The sequence below is a fragment of the Hyperoodon ampullatus genome (genome assembly GCF_949752795.1).
Source record: "Hyperoodon ampullatus genome assembly, chromosome: 12".
NCBI classification, from domain to species: domain Eukaryota; kingdom Metazoa; phylum Chordata; class Mammalia; order Artiodactyla; family Ziphiidae; genus Hyperoodon; species Hyperoodon ampullatus.
Window position 1 is genome coordinate 69,228,531 of NC_136925.1, and position 18,884 is coordinate 69,247,414.

The 18,884-nt window shown below is 39.1% G+C and overlaps 1 protein-coding gene across 1 annotated transcript in view; it reads left to right on the forward strand.

The window, feature by feature from the left end:
• The window catches only part of UTRN (utrophin), a gene marked incomplete at both ends in the record, with an annotated part of 450,045 nt that overhangs the window by 82,268 nt on the left and 348,893 nt on the right, over positions 1–18,884 (forward strand). Inside the window, 6 exons of the mRNA XM_079716566.1 lie at positions 1,392–1,561; positions 7,162–7,285; positions 11,148–11,235; positions 16,166–16,407; positions 16,571–16,751; positions 18,701–18,846. Coding sequence (XP_079572692.1) covers positions 1,392–1,561; positions 7,162–7,285; positions 11,148–11,235; positions 16,166–16,407; positions 16,571–16,751; positions 18,701–18,846 — 951 coding nt within the window. The remainder of the gene's footprint in view (positions 1–1,391; positions 1,562–7,161; positions 7,286–11,147; positions 11,236–16,165; positions 16,408–16,570; positions 16,752–18,700; positions 18,847–18,884) is intronic.

The window sequence follows — 18,884 nt, forward strand, 5'->3', positions numbered from 1 at the left end:
ATCCTAAACTTCTCCATTAAGAACTAGAAAAAAGAGTATATTAAACCAAGTAGAAGAAAGAGACTAACAAATATTAGAGTACAAATATCTAATGAAAAGAATAAAAAAACAATTGAGAAATTAAATGAAACCAAAATTGATTCATTGGAAAAATGAACAAAATTGACAAAACTTTAGCCACACCAACTAAGCACAAAAGAGAGGACTCAAATTTCTCAAATCAGAAACATGAGATGATGTCACTACCAACCTTATTGGAATAAAATCATTGTCATCATCACCATCATCTTTTACATATTTTTCCAGAAAGTAGAGGTGGGGAGGATGTTTCCCAAATAATTATAGGAAATGTGTATTCTCCTATGCCAAAACAAAGATATCACAAGAAAAGAAAATTTTGTATAAATATCTCTTATGAACATAGATGTGAAAATTCCCAAGTAAATACTAGAAAATCAAATCCAATAACATATAAAAAGAATAATATGTTGTGACCAAGTGGGAGTTATCCCTAGAAGGGAAGATTGAAATATCAATCAATGCATTACACCATATCAATAGAATAAAAGACAAAAACATGTGATCATCTAAATAGATATAAAAAAGGCATTTGACAAAATTTAACACCCTTTTATGATAAAAACACACACCAAACTGGAAATAGATGGGAGCTTTCTCAACCTAATAAAGAGCTTCTACATAAAAACCAAAGACCAACATCACACTCAGTGATGAAAGACTGAATACTTTCTCCCTCATGTAAGGAACAGGACAAAGATGTCCTTGTACTAGAGTTTCTAGACAGGATGATTAGTCATTAAAAAGAAATAAAACTCATGTGAATTGGAAAAAAATAAAACTGTCTCTGTACTCACGATATAACCTTTTATATAGAAAATCCTAAGGAATCCATACACACACATACACACACACAAAACCATTAGACTGATAAACATGCAACAAGCTTGCAGGATACAAGATCAGTATATACATTTGAATATATTGCTGTACGTTATTGATAAGTAGTTGTTCCTGAGGTCTGGAGCAGGGGTGTGCAAACTACAGGCCTTGTGGACTAAATCTAATCAGATCCTTGTATTTGTGAATAAAGTTTTATTGGAACACAGTCATGCCCATTAATTTATCAGTACATATCGTCTATGGCTTTTTTCCTGCCACAATAACAGAGTTGAGTAATTGTGACAGACTTTAGGGTTTCGTTTTGAAATGATAAAACTATTCTGGAATTAGAAAGTGGGCATGGTTGCACAACTCTGAATATATTAATAACCATTGGACCGTACATTTCCAAGGGGAGAATTTTATGGCATGTGAATTATGTCCCAGTAAAGCTGTTATAAAACATTAAAACTGGATGATTTTTATTTCAGGTGACTCAGGCTGTCGCAAAGCTGGGAATGTCCCAGATTCCTCAGAAGGATCTTTTGGAGACGGTTCGCCTAAGAGAACAAGTAACTACAAAAAGGTCTAAGCAAGAGCTGCCTCCTCCCCCTCCCCCAAAGAAGAGACAGATCCCTGTGGATTTGGAAACGAAGAAAAGGTGAGAACAGATAGAGACTATTTTCCAAACCCAATCCCGCACATAATGTATTTTGTACTCAGAACTTATTTTGTACTGATCACTAATCTTATGCAAATTTAGACATAATTATTGCAATGGACATTCAACGACTGAACCACTCACTACCTCTGAGTCTTCTGAATATTTCACTTTACACCGCTAAGCATCTAAATCATCTGGATGATTTTATTTATCTTGGGTTCAATTGGGAGAACTGTGTGACAGAACCCTTCTTCCTTTCCCATCAGTTACCTTGGGTGGATATGATTGTCCATGATCCCTCATTTATTCTTTCTTTCTCTATCACACTTCCTACAATTTTGCTTTAGATCCATCTCCTTATTCTTTGTGACTCTCCTTCCTCTTCTCACCTTTAAAAAAACTTACTTTGGGGAAGTAATTCATTTTTAGTCTCCTTTTCCCCCTTCTTTCTTTTTTCATGTCTTCTTTCTTTGTTAATTCCTTTGTCATATTTATTAACAGATTCTTCGTGTTGGGCTTTAAAATCCATCTTAGGTAAAATATCTTTTCATTTCTGACTCAAAAGAAACTCAGGCTCCTTATAGGAGGAATAACCATGGCTGGCATATAGTGAGTTTTTACTAGTGTCAGATCCTCGGTAGAGCCCTCCTGTGGGCGAGGTGCTGTTCCTCACAGGCCCTGGAGCAGGTAGTCTCAGAGCAGCCCTCGAGCAGAGCTATCATTCTTGGCCTTTGACAGTAGAATCCCAGTGCTTGGGTAAATGGGCTGTTATTTTTGCCTGAATAAAAATGATATGATTTCCCCAGTTTAGCTTTTGTTAGACAAAGCAGAATAGTAATTTTATCTGATGACTTTCATTTTGATAATAAGGCTGTGTTCCTGCCTCCTAAGAGCATCTCCTTGCAGGACCAGTGGACCTCTGAGTTGCAAGCAGTGGCTGTGGAACTTTTACTTCTGGAGCCAAGGTAGCAGATGAGGGAGATGCTTCTGATGTTGATATCACCATAGACCTTTCATTTCCTGAGTGTTTATATTCTGCCAGTGTATCTGTCAAGGTGTCTCTCCAGTGCTGACTATGTGCACTTGGAAGCTGGGAAGGTTGGAAAAGACTAGGGCACATAAATAGGTTCTGGTACCATTTCTGACTTCACAGGTTTAGTCCTACAAGACTGCTTTCTCTCCTCCTCCTCCCCTGCCCCAGACCAGATGCCAGTTACAAGCCCAGGTTACCTGTGTTTCTTACCGACTGGCTACAGGTTGGAGGTTTCCATGACCTCCTCCTCGGACTTGAGACGCTAGTCGCAAATCCAGGTTGTTACCTATATTCTGACCAACTGGTTATAATTCAGAGGTTTCTAACACCACCTCCTCTGGTTCAGTTAATTTGCTAGAGCAGCTTATAGAACTCAGAGAAACATTTTACTTAACAGATTATCTGTTTATTATAAAAGGAATGCCATCCAGGAACAGCCAGACTGAAGAGATGCACAGGGCAAGTCATGGGGAAAGGGTGCGGAGCTCCCATGCCCTCTCCAGGTGCCCCACTCTCTCTGAATATCCATGTGTTCACCAACCCGAAGCTCTCTGAACCCCATCCTTTTGGATTTTTAGGGAGGCTTCATTACATAGTCATGATTGATTAAATCATTGACCTTTGGCGATTGAGTCAACCTCCATCCCGTCTCCTCTCCCCTGAGGTCAGGGGGGTGAGACCAAAAGTTCCAACCCTCTAATCACAGGGTTGGGTCTCCTGACAGCCAGCCCACCTTTTTAGGTGGGATCCAAAAGTCATCTCACTAACATAACAAATGACACCTTTGTTGCTGTCATCACTGGAAATTCCAAGGGTTTGGGGAACACTGTGCCAGAAATAGGGACAAAGACCAAATATACATTTCTTACTATAAATCACAATATCACAGTGCATAACTATAAAATCTTAAACACGACCATGTTATATAGGGTGAATTCTGCTGCAAGAAACAGAATACTGTACCCAAAGTGACTTAACCGATGAGGTCATTGATTATCTCACATTACAAGAAGTCCGGAGGTGGGGCAGTTTTAATGGGATGGTGTGGATCAGCATCCTGGCACCTTGTCTCTGCCCTCCTCAGCATGTTGGCTTTTCCCTTGGCTTCTCATGGTCCCAAGATGCTGCTGTAGCACTGGGCATAACATCCTTGTATAACCTGCTTTATAGGCAGGTAGAGCAGTTTTTCCTTATTTGTTTAGTTTAAAAATTTTTAATCAGAGAGAAAAACCTTTCCTGGAAGATATCAGCTAACTCCCGCACCCTTGTCTCACTGGCCAGGACTCAGTCACTTGCCCACACCCTGGGTTCCTGGGAGGTTGAAACTGTCCTGCCTTTTCAGTCTCTATAGCTGTGTTCTGGGGTACTGGGGCAGCAAGGAAGAAGTGTGGGGAGGGAGGTGTCTATTGGGTGGGCAACTAGTTGTGAATTCCACAGTCTTTTATCCATGATTTGATTGATGCAGAAATGCCTTCAGTTCATTCCTGGGCAAATGGAGGCTTGAGTACATCCAGTTCATTATAATAGATGGCAGTGAGGTTTCATTATTAGAAATTTTGCCCAAAGTTTGCCCCTCTTAAGTCTATTCATGTGTGCTACTTTTGCATCTTGGAGTGATATAGAGCTACATCACCCCCCTTCAATATGGTACCCCTTCAGAATTTAAGGATAGGTTTCATATTCTAATTTACATTGTCCTAAAGTCTAAGTATTCTTAAGCATCCTTATGTGACATGGTTTCCAGATCCTTTAATGTTTTTAGTCTGATGTAGAAACCACTATTAGCTTGTCTTAAAATGGGCTGTCCGAGCAGATGTGAACCTTGAATAACTGCTTAGCGCAGCTTATAATACATGCTTCAAAAATGATGGTTTATTTCCCCTTCTCTTCTCCTGGTGCTGCTAGTGGCTGGGTTTTTTTTTTTTTTTTTTTGAGGTATGTGGGCCTCTCACTGTTGTGGCCTCTCCCGTTGCGGAGCACAGGCTCCGGACGCACAGGCCCAGCGGCCATGGCTCCCGGGCCCAGCCGCTCCGCGGCATGTGGGATCTTCCCAGACCGGGGCACGAACCCGTTTCCCCTGCATCGGCAGGCGGACTCTCAACCACTGCGCCACCAGGGAAGCCCGTGGCTGGGTTTTTATTTTTGTTTGTTTGTTTGTTTTTTCAATCACCATAGGGATGGTCATTTCCTATAATCTAGATACATTTCTGTTAATATGACCTGAGATCACTGGGCCTCTAAGGCGTTCACTGCTCTGGCTCATACTGAGGGCAGAGCTGGAGTAAGTCTCCAAGGTCATTTAAGACATATGATCTTTGGTTTGTGCTCCTCTTCTCCGAAAGATTAAATAGAAATCTGCTCTTAAGATGACAGGAGGCACGTACCATTGTTTGAGTGATACTGTGACCCCTGGTTATTTACCTAGAGTGTCACAAAATCCCATTCAAAGTACAAGAAAAATTTATCTTGATGCAAAGACGAATTTTCACAATTCACTAGAAACACTTTGAGCCAAGTTTCCCAAAAGGATCAGCAAGGACAACCTGTGCTTACCTGAATGTCTCTGAAAATACCCAGATCTTGCTTTGAGAAACGCTGGGGCAAAGCCCTGGATAAGAGGACAGACTCCAGGTCCATCATCGGATGAATGGATAAAGAAGATGTGGCACATATATACAATGGACTATTACTCAGCCATAAAAAGAAACGAAATTGAGTTATTTGTAGTGAGGTGGATGGACCTAGAGTCTGTCGTACAGAGTGAAGTAAGTCAGAAAGAGAAAGACAAATGCTGTATGCTAACACATATATATGGAATTTAAGAAAAAAAAATGTCGTGAAGAACCTAGGGGTAAGACAGGAATAAAGCCACAGACCTACTAGAGAATGGACTTGAGGATATGGGGAGGGGGAAGGGTAAGCTGTGACAAAGCGAGAGAGTGGCATGGACATATATACACTACCAAAGGTAAGGTAGATAGCTAGTGGGAAGCAGCCGCATAGCACAGGGAGATCAGCTCGATGCTTTGTGACCACCTAGAGGGGTGGGATAGGGAGGGTGGGAGGGAGGGAGACGCAAGAGGGAAGAGAGATGGGAACATATGTGTATATATAACTGATTCACTTTGTTATAAAGCAGAAACTAACACACCATTGTAAAACAATTATACTCCAATAAAGATGTAAAAAAAAAAAAAAAAAAAAGAGGACAGACTCCTCAGCTTGAATCCCAGCTCTACCTTTTGTTAGCTTTGCTGCCTGGAGTAGTTATTTAAAACCTCTGTGAGCTCAATTCCTGCATCATTAGAAAGGATAATAATAGTGTATACTCACAGGGTTGTTGTGAGGATTCCTTGACTTAATAATGCACATAAACCATTTAGAGAAGGGCCTGGCCTATGGCCAGCAACCAGTGACTGTTCCTCCTCTTGTTCCTCCTCACTGTGGGTTTTTTTTTTTTTTTTTTTTTTTTTTTTTGCCGTACGCGGGCTTCTCACTGTTGTGGCCTCTCCCGTTGCGGAGCACAGGCTCCGGACGCGCAGGCTCAGCGGCCATGGCTCAGGGGCCCAGCCGCTCCGCGGCCTGTGGGATCTTCCCGGACCGGGGCACGAACCCGTGTCTCCTGCGTCGGCAGGCGGACTCCCAAACACTGCGCCACCAGGGAAGCCCCCTCACTGTGGTTTTGACTGACTTTCTCAACGCCTCTAAAGTCTGTCCCCTTTTCTCCTTTTCCACTGTCACTTGGTTCGGCTTCCGATACTACCACAGCCTGTTCTCTGGACTTGCCTCTCTTTATTCTTTCTCCTCAGTGAACACAAAAGGCTAAATACAATCATGTCCGTCCCATGCTTTAAACCCCTCACTGGCTCTCAGCTGTCTTTTGGGTAAGGTCCAACTCCTTAATCTATTCTGCAGGGCTTTCCAGTTTCTGGTCCCTGTGGCTCTCTGCCACACTGTCAATTGTCCCCCGCTGACTACTGCTTGCTATTCCAGCCACACCTAACTACTTATAGTGTGCAAAGTGTGTTCCTCCCTGTCTTTGTTCTCCCTTTATGCGGAAAACTCCTGGGCATAATGCTGTTGTTCCCCAGGAAGCCATTCCCTCCCCATTGGGTTAGGAGGCATCCTGTGAATTCCTGGGACTGTGTTGGTTTACTTTCATATTAAGAGCCCAGTCCAGTGCCTGGCATATAGGAGACTCAGTAATTACATGTTGAATTAAAGAAGGCATTAACTTAGGAATGTCTGTACTTGTTCTTTTCTGCTGTTATCTAACCAAATCTGTTTTTCATGATCTACAGAGGGTTTATGAAAGTATAAGTGGTTTCTTATAATGTTTAAAATTTTTATTTAATTATTTTCTTTATTTATTGACACTACAATTTTGTTCCTGTTTTTCATACTTTTAATTGTAAATGTATGATCTTATTTTGTATGGTTACTGTATTTCTGGGTTGCCTTTATTTTTGAGGAGTGCTTAAAAACACATGCCTCTTTCTTGAGCCAAGTGAAACAATAGAAGAAAAAATGACTGACATTTGGTAACATCTGAATCTCAAATCAGGTTTGATGCTCTAAGTGCTGAGCTGTTGAACTGGATCTTGAAATCAAAGACTGCCATTCAGGCCACAGAGATAAAAGAGTATAAGAAGATGCAAGAAACATCAGAAATGAAAAAGAAGTTGAAGGTAAAACATAAAACAAAAATATTGCAGTGAATAAAATATTTCATCAGGATGGATTTGCTGTGGGCATAAAGATGTGATAGGATCCAAAGTCTTCCAAAATGTAGCCGTAAGATACCTTTTAGAACGCTGTAGTACATTTTGAATCTCTTCAAGCTGGCTGGCATCAGATCCCTGTGTGGAGGAGGAGTTTTTTTTCCTCCTTCCTTAACTGGTTAATTGAGATGTGCAGGAAGGGACACTTACTAAGGTGATCCAGTTGTCATTACTAATTTTTAGCTTCATTAGATCTATCTTAATCTGGTACCTAATAGTACATGTGTGTATGCTGAAAATGTTTTTCGTTCTGAATGCAAGAAACTATTTCAAATCTCAAGATTTCTGCTATATACATTCTTTTTGGAGGAGAGACGTATTTAAAACAAATAAACACTATAAAATCTATGGGATTGTAGCTCTGCTACTTTGTACCACATGTGTGTTACTGTAAATTGCAACAGGAGATTGCAGTGATTTATGTCTTTGGGGTTCATTAAGTCTCTGTACATCCTTGCATGAATTATTTAGGCACCTAGAGCAAGTCTGTATCACCATCTGCATCAGCAATGGCATTTATAAAGAGTTTGGAGAATGTTTAAAAAATAAGACATATGTGTAGATATCAATGATGTGAGTTAGAAAGTGGTAGGTACTGAGGGAATTGAGAGGAGGCCAGGTTTGCAGCTGTCTCTATACACTGGTGAAGTCCAGAAGGCAAAGTGACAGTGAAGGAGGGGGCTTGGAGCTGGTCAGAAGGGCACACCAGGCAGGCGGCACCCGTGAGCAGAGGCTCAGTGGGGGGCAAGCGTGTTGTGATGCTTGGAACAAAGAATTCGTTTTGTTTTGTGCTAGGCGTATGTATAAAAGTAGTAGAGAGTTAAAGCTAGAGAGGTGGTTTAGGACCAGACCCTGGCCAACTTTTAATGTTTGGATGAGAAGTTGAGAATGATGTTTGCCTTATCATTCCACTGTAATTGTTCTTATTTAGAGGTCACCATTGACGACTGCTTTCAAAATCCAAAGGATAGATTTCTATTCTCATCAGACTTCCTTTCTTTGCAGCATTTGCCACTGTTTACCTTCCCTTTTTACATGTCGTTTAAAAAGGATATTTTTTTAAACTTAAAATGCTAGCAACTAGAACTCAATAATATAGGAAAAGGCAATCTTTTACTTATAATCAAACAGTATGTTTTTTATAGGAATCCACAAATAGTCTAAAATTAGAAAATCTATTAATATACAGCATTAGTAGGTTTAAATTCAAATCAAATAAATTTTAAAAGATAATCATCTCAATAGTAGTACATCTTAACATAGCTTTAAGATGTCCAGTTCAAACCATCAGCCAACATTTTACTTAACTATTAAAATAATTCTCATTAAAATACACATTTATGAAATTACTGTTATTATTTAATGTTATTGTTACTAATAATATCATCTCACTCTTGATGAGTTCTAAGATATAAATTTGATTATACAGCTCCAGCACTTGCAATTAATGAATGACTTGCCATTGCTGTGGGGATAAAATGTAAAGGCCACAGTGCCCTTACAAGGCACTTCCAGACAGCTCTCTTCCCTACCTCTAAGCAGAAACTCAGCACCTTTCATTCACTCGTCAGAGCTCCAGCCCTCCTGACTCCTACGCTTTTCTCAATATCCTGCCTTCCCCATGTGTTGCTTTCCGGGCTCTGAATGGCCCTTTATTAAGCCTTTGCTGTGTGGCTGAAATGCCTCCTACTTCAGAAAGCCTCCTTTAGCCTCATTAGGCAGATTCCATATTGCTTTGGCCATACCTCTGTGAAAGCCCTTATTGCATTTATGTCATTATTTGTTTATATGCCTGCTGCCACTGCTTAGAAAGTGTGGATGATTTTCCCTTGAAACCTGTATTTTCAGCACTCTATAAAGTTCTTGGCTTATGGAAGGAGACCATGATGACTTTGGACAGGGGGAATGTGGAAGCACTGTTATCAGAGCCCTCTGCACAGGGGTTCAAGAGAGCCAGGCATGAGGGCTATGTTCCATCATTTCATATGCTTCTGAAAGACCAGTAGATGATATTAATGATCATTCAACAACCCAATTCTCAAAGGCAGTAAAGTGGCAGAGAATTTGGAAGCTACAGTGATCTTTATGGAACAAGTCCCACAAAACACTGATAAGCTAAATTCCATCCTGTGATCCAGGAACAATTTTACTTCCAGAAATTGTTACTATAATATTTGAGGGGATACAAGTAACAATTGTGTATGTTTATGTAAGGCATGATTGGCAGTTCTTGTGTTTTTCCTTTATTTATAAGTTCATTTATTTTGTTGTTTTAGACAAGAAGTAGTACATGCCAAAGATCTGAGAAAAATGTACAATAAAGAAAATTTAACCATTGCTTTAATTGCTAATTTTTCTTGCAAATTTGGGAAATATCAACTTAATTTTATTTTAGTGAAAGAACAACTTGTTCCAACTGATGCAATACCTGGGTGGAGAATCCCTAGTCTAATCTACCACCATCATAAAAAAGTAGCCAAAAATCAGTTTGTATAAAGCAGGTATTAATTTTTCTCCAGTTTGACGGTGACTTTTTACATTGATAGTTAGTTTAACAAAAATTAGTGGTGTTTTGTAGAATCTCTTGTTCTTTCTTGATCTTTGACTATAAAAATGGTTGTTTTACTTGGTCACATTAAGGTTTGTGTGGATCAAAATAGGAGAGTTAAATTTATTTGAGAGTGCTTATATTCATAGACCCTACAAGTGGGATTCTTCTCTAGGTTGTCTGGTTGAAGTAATATGGGCTGCCTGGATGCTTTGATTGTGTTATTTTGGACACTATTTGAGTGGTTAGATGATTATCAAATGGAGAAATTTCAAATACTGACTGTGTATACAACACGTGTGTGTGTATGTGTGTCCATGGTTTTGCTCAGCCCTTCCTAACTAATTCTGGAAGATTTTGTCTTCCCCTGTCTCTGAGATATAGGGACATTGAGAATATAAAATCGTAGAGACATAAATATTAAAATTAAGAGCCATTCTTTGAATATAAAGGATAAAATACTTTGGTTTGGGTCCTAAAGCATATTGTTATTGTTAAAAAATTATGTATGAATTATGCTGGTAGTTGAACGCTTAGTGTAACACCAACAAATGATACTGGGCTCAAATTATTTCTGTCTTTCGTATTAATTAATTTATTTTTGTTCAGTGATCTCTGTCTTCATAGTGCATTCAGTTCATTTCAGTCAAAGTGTTATTTTTATGGTGTGGAGTATACTGAGGCCATGTATGTGAATAAATATTCTGGATCTAAAATACTAAGTTTAATTACCTCCTCCTGATAGGAACTCATGTATGTAGTGTAAAACTTTTTCTTCGTATAAAAGAAACCAGGGACTTCCCTGAAGTCCAGTGGTTAGGACTTCGCCTTCCAATGCAGAAGGTGCAGGTTCGATCCCTGGTCGGGGAGCTAAGATCCCACATGCCTCGCGGCCAAAAAACCGAAACATAAAACAGGGGCAGTATTGTAACAAATTCAGTAAAGACTTTTAAAGATTTTTGTTTTGATGTAGACCATTTTAAAGGAAACCAAAGTTTTATATTGTTTGTTTCAATTTACCTTTTGAAATTTAATCATCTCTAGCGTTCTGGAGGGCAGCTTGAAATGGCATAGTTTTATCTTGGTATTTTCTTAGGTAAACTTTGACTGTAACACCTAAGAGAATGTGGGAGGGACATTAAATATAAAAACTTCAGTAAGCATTAATACTATATTGAGAAGAAAGTCTGCACTATTCTTATATTGGGACTTTATTTTCAGGGATTAGAAAAGGAACAGATGGAAAGAAGTTCCAGACTAGATGAATTAAACCAAACCGGACAAATCCTTTTGGAGCAAATGGGAAAAGGTGAGAACCTTGATTTTTTTTTTTTTAATCAATACTTTGCCAGACATATAGGAGTCAATTCTTAAAGCTACATCATCCAAGTGCCCCATTACTCTGTTATAGTAGTTGATGATCTTTAGGAACAAAATAAGCTAAACCAAGAAACCAGGTTTGGTACAGCAGTCGTGAAAGTCAAATGAAAACAGATAATTTCATTTTTTATAAACATTTCTGTGCTACAAGAGAAGTCACAAAACTTAATTCACATGCATTAGGTAGAAAGGTCCTACCAGACTTCACCGTGCTGGAATTTTTTGATGAAACTAGTTTGAGAAAACCAGTGATGTAATTATTCAAACATCTGTTTTACTAAAGAATTTGATGTGCTTTTCTAACTGAACTGAATCATATATCTGCATCCTTACATAAGCAGACTCTGGGCAAATTACACTCTGTAAAGAAACTTCTTCTACATTAATTATCCATGGCCTAGGATTTATTTCAAATGTATTGAAGAGAAGGAAAGGCCGGGAGAATCACCCAGTTGTGCTTTCATTTCGGTTCAACATTTCTGGTTTTAAAGCAGCAGTAGGAATAACAGCACTAACCACATGTAGAGAAATAAAATACAGTACTGTAAAATTAGAATAATGGATAAAGTGGAACGACAGTGGGAAATGTTAAAAACCACTTTTACTCTCACTAACAAAAGGCAGACGCTTCCCAAAAATGAGAAAATTAAACCGAACATACGGACCCTATTCAGACCACTGTCCCAATTTCTAAGCTTCCCACCCCATCCTAAAAATTTTTAATAACTGATTTTTTAAAATAAATGAATCTCTGCACTCTAATTCTGCCACACCCACTAAAAGCTGACACAGACATGAATTTAATTCAGTTCATAGACTCATGAAATTACCCCACATCACCCAGATAAAGTCTGGTTTCCAAGTTACAGTGTCGATATAGAAGTGAAGAATCTATGATTGTAACTAACATAAATTTAACACACAATTTATTGTAATTATTGAAGTATCTCAAGGGAAATTATATTCTCGCTCTGTCTCTAGGTCCCTTCAAGTAAATACTTGAAAAAGTAATCTCCAAGTGGGGTGTCCACACCCAGTAGTAAGACACCTAGCTAGGGTGGAGTTTGAATGAAAATACTATTCTGTTTGGAAGGAAAGAAGGAGGAAGGGAAGAAAGGGTGGGAGGGAGAGACGGAGGAAGGAAGGAAGAAATTAAGCTGTACAAATAATCTATGACAGTGATACATTTCCATAATTTCTAAATAAATGAACATATACTGGGCACATCCATACTTTTGTGTATGTATGTGTGTGTGACCCCAGTATATATACAAAATAAATCAACATATTTTTCAAAAGGCAGAGGGAAAAATAATCCAAGCTTTTTTTAAAATGTGGTTTTCTGGGGTGGAGGAGGGTGATTGATCCATTAGGGACTCCAGGAAACTTTCTGGAGAGGTGGAAATATTCTATGTATTGGTAAGTGTGTGTAGGTTTCTCAGAACAGCACAGTTTCATGTATTTCAATGTAAGTAAATTTTACTTTAAGAAATGTGAAAATAATAATGATTAAATGGATGAGGAGTGAGTAGGGGTATATAGATAATTCAAGAATGGTAGAATGTCATTAATTACTGAAGCTGGGTAATTGGTACAGGACGTTCATTCTACTGTTCTATTTATTTGTATATCCATTTTCTATAATAAAAAGTCAAAAAATATAAAGATTAAAAGCTACATTTTAGAAGATTCTCGTCAAACGAATATTCCTAATTCTGCCGTGGGTGTCTGTGGCTTTTGTCAAGGAGAGTTTCAGCAGACCTCCAAAGCACTTAATGTTGGAGTAAGGAATAGGGTGCATAAGAAAAGCCTTTCAAAGCAAGGCGAGAAAAAGAATCATATGTAAAATTGCTTGGCAAAAATATTAATCTTTACATTCCCCTGAGCCACTGGGTGTGTGGGGGAGAAAAAGTTCTTTAATGCAGGTAAAAATTTCAAATATAAATAACACCTTATCGGGCTTCCCTGGTGGCGCAGTGGTTGAGAGTCCGCCTGCCGATGCAGGGAACACGGGTTCATGCCCCGGTCTGGGAAGATCCCACATGCCGTGGAGGGGCTGGGCCCGTGAGCCATGGCCGCTGAGCCTGCGCGTCCGGAGCCTGTGCTCCGCAACGGGAGAGGCCACAGCAGTGAGAGGCCCGCGTACCGCAAAAACAAACAAACAAACAAAAAAACACCTTATCAAATATAACTATTAAAATATACCTGTCATAAATCAATATAATGCACTAAAAGTGATCAAAATTCAAATAATCTCGGGCTTCCCTGGTGGCGCAGTGGTTGAGAGTCTGCCTGGCGATTCAGGGGACACGGGTTCGTGCCCCGATCCGGGAAGATTCCACATCCCACATGCCGCAGAGGGGCTAGGCCCGTGAGCCATGGCCGCTGAGCGTGTGCGTCCGGAGCCTGTGCTCCGCAACAGGAGAGGCCACAACAGTGGGAGGCCTGCGTACCGAAAAAAAAAAAAAAAATCAAATAATCTCAATGAATTTACCTTAATGTAACTACATTTCCCCAATGCTGCCGAAGTAAAATTTTCTTTAACCACCTCCCTCCAAAAAGAATTCCCAATATATCAACATATAAGCCTATGGAATTTGATGATGATCCTATGTTTTGTAAACATTTCCCTTGATTTTAATAGTGATAGATTGAAAAGCTAAAGTCAAGTGAGAGTGACAGGAATATGTTATATGTTATCCCTTTTAGAAAATTAATAAAAGGTTGGGATATTGATTTTGGCTTTTGATTAGTCATCTAAGAGTTGGATGTTCTGTAGAAATAGAAAAAGCTACAACTTTGGATCTCTGGGAATAAAACAATTATTTTAAAAGACAATATACAGTTTGCCTTTTTAAAGATGTAAATTGTGCTGTATTTATTACTTGACACTGGTCCAAACTATATCAAGCTTAGAGGAGGGAGATTTAAATTTTGAAAATTGGTTTGAAAGGGTAAAGTGAATGGATAGTGAAATATTGTCAGTGAATTTAAAAAAACTATGGAAGAAGTTTCTTCAGCTTCCCTAATACCTAAAATGCGTACCTCTTACCTATTTTCTGGATTAGTGGTGATAATTTTCCATCTCAAATTTTTATTTGCCAGCTTAATTTTCTTTCTTGTTTATCATAAATTGTTCTGACATGTAAATGAAGTGGCTGATATTATTCCTTTGCCCACTTAAAATAGAAATGACCTGGCAGATGCACAGCCTAGATCTCCATTGCTCAGATTGTCAGAAAAGTGGTAATTTAGGACTTCCCTGGTGGTGCAGTGGTTAAGAACCCACCTGCCAATGCAGAGGACACGGGTTCGAGCCCTGGTCCGGGAAGATCCCACATGCTGCGGAGCAACTAAGCCCGGGCGCCACAACTACTGAGCCTGTGCTCTAGAGCCCGTGCACCACAACTACTGAGCCTGCATGCCACAACTACTGAAGCCCACGCGCCTAGAGCCCATGCTGTGCAACAAGAGAAGCCACCGCAATGAGAAGCTTGCACACTGCAACGAAGAGTAGCCCCCGCCCGCCACAACTAGAGAAAGCCCATGCGCAGCAACAAAAACCCAACGCAGCTAAAAATAAATAAATAAATAAATTAGTTAATTAAAAAAAAAAAGAAAAGTGGTAATTTAGTTAGTTTATGACCTCCATTAACAGGGATACTTGAACTTGGACTGTGGTGTGAATGTTTTGTCTAGGTGTAATATTCTATTACTTGTGTGATGGTGGACAGTTTACTTCAGCAATTGACATGGGTGATATATTCAGATTATGTAATGTCACGTTTGCATTTCTAATTTTCAGCGGATACGGTGTGTTACAGAAATTTTCAAAATTGCATCACCTGTGGATCCTAAATGACCTTTTGTTTTACATGCCTTTTTTTTCCCTTTAGAGCTCTCGTTACCCTGGATTTTGATTACTATTATATTTACAAAGTTTTATTGCTTCTGCTCAAATAATAAAGATGTTAAACCCATTTTTTCAACGTGCATGCTTTCCTCAGGACATAAAGATTCCTTTGTAGATTTCCCATACCTTTTCATAGTAATTTTCAATGGTTCAATGGTATTTTATATTGAGAAGGACTATGACAAAACCTATTATTATATGTAACTATTATTTCTATGAACGTTCTCTGCCTCTCAAAAATATGAGACAAAATTATGAGATGTCAGTAATAAACATAATGGCATTTTTTTTCCTGATGTGTTTCTAAAGTAGATAATCTTAGCACTGCATTGATCTTTTGGCATTTACTGGTCTGTGTGTAGCATTCCCAGTAGGCTTGCTGATGCTTCTTGGGCCTGGCTACTGGTGTAGTATTCCTGCACTCACCAGATTGCTCCCAGCACTAGGAGTTCCAGCCGTTCGTTTTGCAATTCCTATGACCTGTGGTCTGATCACAAGTCTCAAGCTGCCTCCTCCTTTTTCTAGCCAGATGTTTTTCTTGATGACAGAGGGTCTACCTCCTGACGTCAGAGCCCCAGACAAGTCCAGACAGTTCATTTTATTTCTCGTGCTCAGACTGGAAACTAGTAGAACAGGAGGTTGCCAAGGATGGAGACACATGTTCTGTGGACAAGGCAGTGGCTGACACTCACTCGACTGATGTGCTTTTTCTGTTGGCCATCCCCCTCCTAACTGCTATTTTAAGCTCTCCCTCTCCCGTTTTTATCAGGGAATTAAACATAGTTATTTTTAAGTGCATCATTACAATGTTAAAAGGGACTTAAGGGAGTGGTCATTATGTATGACATTGCCTCATTATTTTGAATAGGTTAGAATGTTTATAACAAATCCAAACAAGTTTTGTAATAATTTATTAAGTATCTGCTTATTTTTCATGTCTGCGTAGAAGGTCTTCCTACTGAAGAAATAAAAAATGTTCTGGAGAAAGTATTATCAGAATGGAAGAATATATCCCAGCATTTGGAAGATCTAGCAAGAAAGATTCAGCTACAGGAAGATATAAATGCTTATTTTAAGCACCTTGTTGAGCTTGAAAAGACCATAAAGGCAAAAGAGGAGTGGGTAAAACACACGCCCTTTTCAGAATCTCCCCAGCAGTCCTTGCCAAGCTTGAAGGATTCCTGTCAGGTAAAGACACAACCATCCAGAACATGAAAGATTTCTATGTCCAGTCCTGTATTTAAAGAAGATGCTCCTTGTATCATGAACTTTAGGTTAATTCTGCTCTGATTAACTTTCTGTGAGGATGTTCATCTTCAGCGAATCATATGGTCATATTTTCTCTTCATAGCAAGAATTAACAGACCTCCGTAGCCACCACCCCAAAATTGAAATGCTGCGTGCAAGCTGCTCAGCCCTGAAGTCTCAGCCTTCTGCTCCAGATTTTGTCCAGCGGGATTTTGAGAGCTTTGTGGGCCGTTACCAAGCTGTGCAACAGGATTTAGAGGAGCGTCACCAACAGCTCGAGAATGGTAAGCCCATTCTGTTGCGTTTTTTTAATTAGACAATCCACCATCTCCTTTCTCAGTTTGCCTTAACTTAAAAATTACTCCCAATATTTAGACCTTTAGTACACTTGCTTGTTTTGCACCAGGCTCACTCTGTTTTCCTGTGTGCCTGGTACTGTTCCAGTTCTTAAAGTATACTCAGACTATTTCCTGGATTCACCCTTGTTTGTAAAAATGCAGACAGCTTTCATGTGCTATTAAAATTGGGTTAATAGGACATGATGATTTTTAAAGAGTTTTTTTAGGGATGTTGTTTCTCCTTTTCACTGAAGGAGGCCAACTGATGATCATTACCAGCAGGCCTAAAAAGAATGATCATTTGCTTCTGTTTGCTCAAAATGGTTAAAGTTTTAGCAATGCCATCTCCTCTTTTCAAAGAAATCGTGTTCCTCTTTCAAAGTCTGAAAAAATTTCAAGAGTTTTTACTTCTGACATAAGCCTGGTTTGGGAAAGTTAACTGTTAAAGGTTTTGAAAGCTCATCCTTCATATATTATATTTTTTTCTCCTTGGCTTTTAAGCCAGGAATTGTGCTGCATTATGTAACATTATGGGGAGTGCATGCTAAACAGCTACACACTTAACCATACCCTTCCTTGCAGCAGTCGTAGGTTATGTAATGACTTGTAAGACTCTGTATGTGCATGGTAAGCAAATGTATCATGTTTCCTTTCTTCTGGAAAGGCATTTGGCCACCATACTCTTTGTTTATTGAATTCAGTTAACTTAGACTGTGAAGCGTTTGAGAGTACCTCCTTTTCAATTTGCTGTTACAAAATATGCTTTCATTTTTGACAAAGCAGTTTAAATGTTCAGTTTCTTAACTTTAAAGCAATTGGTAAATTTATTTTTTTGTTGTTTTTAATTGTGGTAAAATATACATAACATAAAATTTACCATTGTAACCATTTTAAAATGTAGAGTTCAGTAGTGGAAAATATATTCATACTGTTGTACAACCCATCCCCAGAAATTTTTTGTCTTGTAAAACCAAAACTCTGTACCCGTTAAACAGCAGCTCTTCATTCCTTCCTCCCTCCAGCCTCTGGCAACCACCATTCTACTTTCTGTTTCTATGAGTTTGACTAGTCTATATACCTCACCTAAGTGGGATCATACATTTTTTGTTTGTTTGTGATTGGCTTATTTCACTTATCCTCAAAGTTCTTTTGTGTGGGTTGCATGTGTTGGAATTTCCTTCCTTTTTAAGGCTGAGTAGTATTGCATTGTATGTATACACCATATTTTGTTTATCCATTCATTTGTAGATGGGCATTTGGGTTGTTTCCACCCTTTGGCTGTTGTGACTTTTGCTGCTACTTGGTTTCACCTCTTTGTGCTTCAAATGAGCTGGCTTCCTCTCCACACAAGTGTTGCTTGTCTGTAAATTTGACATCAGTGGCTGACGTAGACATCACTCCAGCTGCCTTGTGCAGCCGTTATTTCTCAGGGTACCTGTGCGGCCTGGCTGTGGTGTTCAGTGGAATGTCCACTCCTCTGTGGATGGCAGTTTGTCTACACGCCTGAACTTAGAGGAAGACTGGTTGAGGGGATCTTTGTCTCCTTTTACTCTTTGTGTAGCTACTGGGGAAAAGGAGATTATATGAGACAAAAGGAACATTGTAGTACCATCTTCAGAGAGTCATTTCATCATGATGAAATGAAGAAAAATGATGGTGGGTTACTTAATATTTCAAACATCAACATCCGCAGGAATGAAGTCACTATATGACTCTCAGAAATGCCAATGGAGTGATGCATTGTGTCTCTAACAGAGACCCTTTTTAATCTTAATTACAGAGTTTAACTTCTTATGTATTAGAATTCACTTATTAAATAGGAAGATTAACAGTATGTATAACAATATTAGTTTCCTGCCATTATTTTCTCAAAGTAAGTATGTTTCAATAAACAGAACTGAAGGGCCGACCTGGACGTGCGTATTTGGAAACATTGAGAACGCTGACAGATCTGCTAAATGATTCCGAAAATAAGGCCCAGACGTCTTTGAATGTCTTGAATGATCTTGCAAAGGTGGAGAAGGCCCTACAGGAAGAAAAGGTAATATATAGTATAGGTCCTAAAACCTATAGACCTAA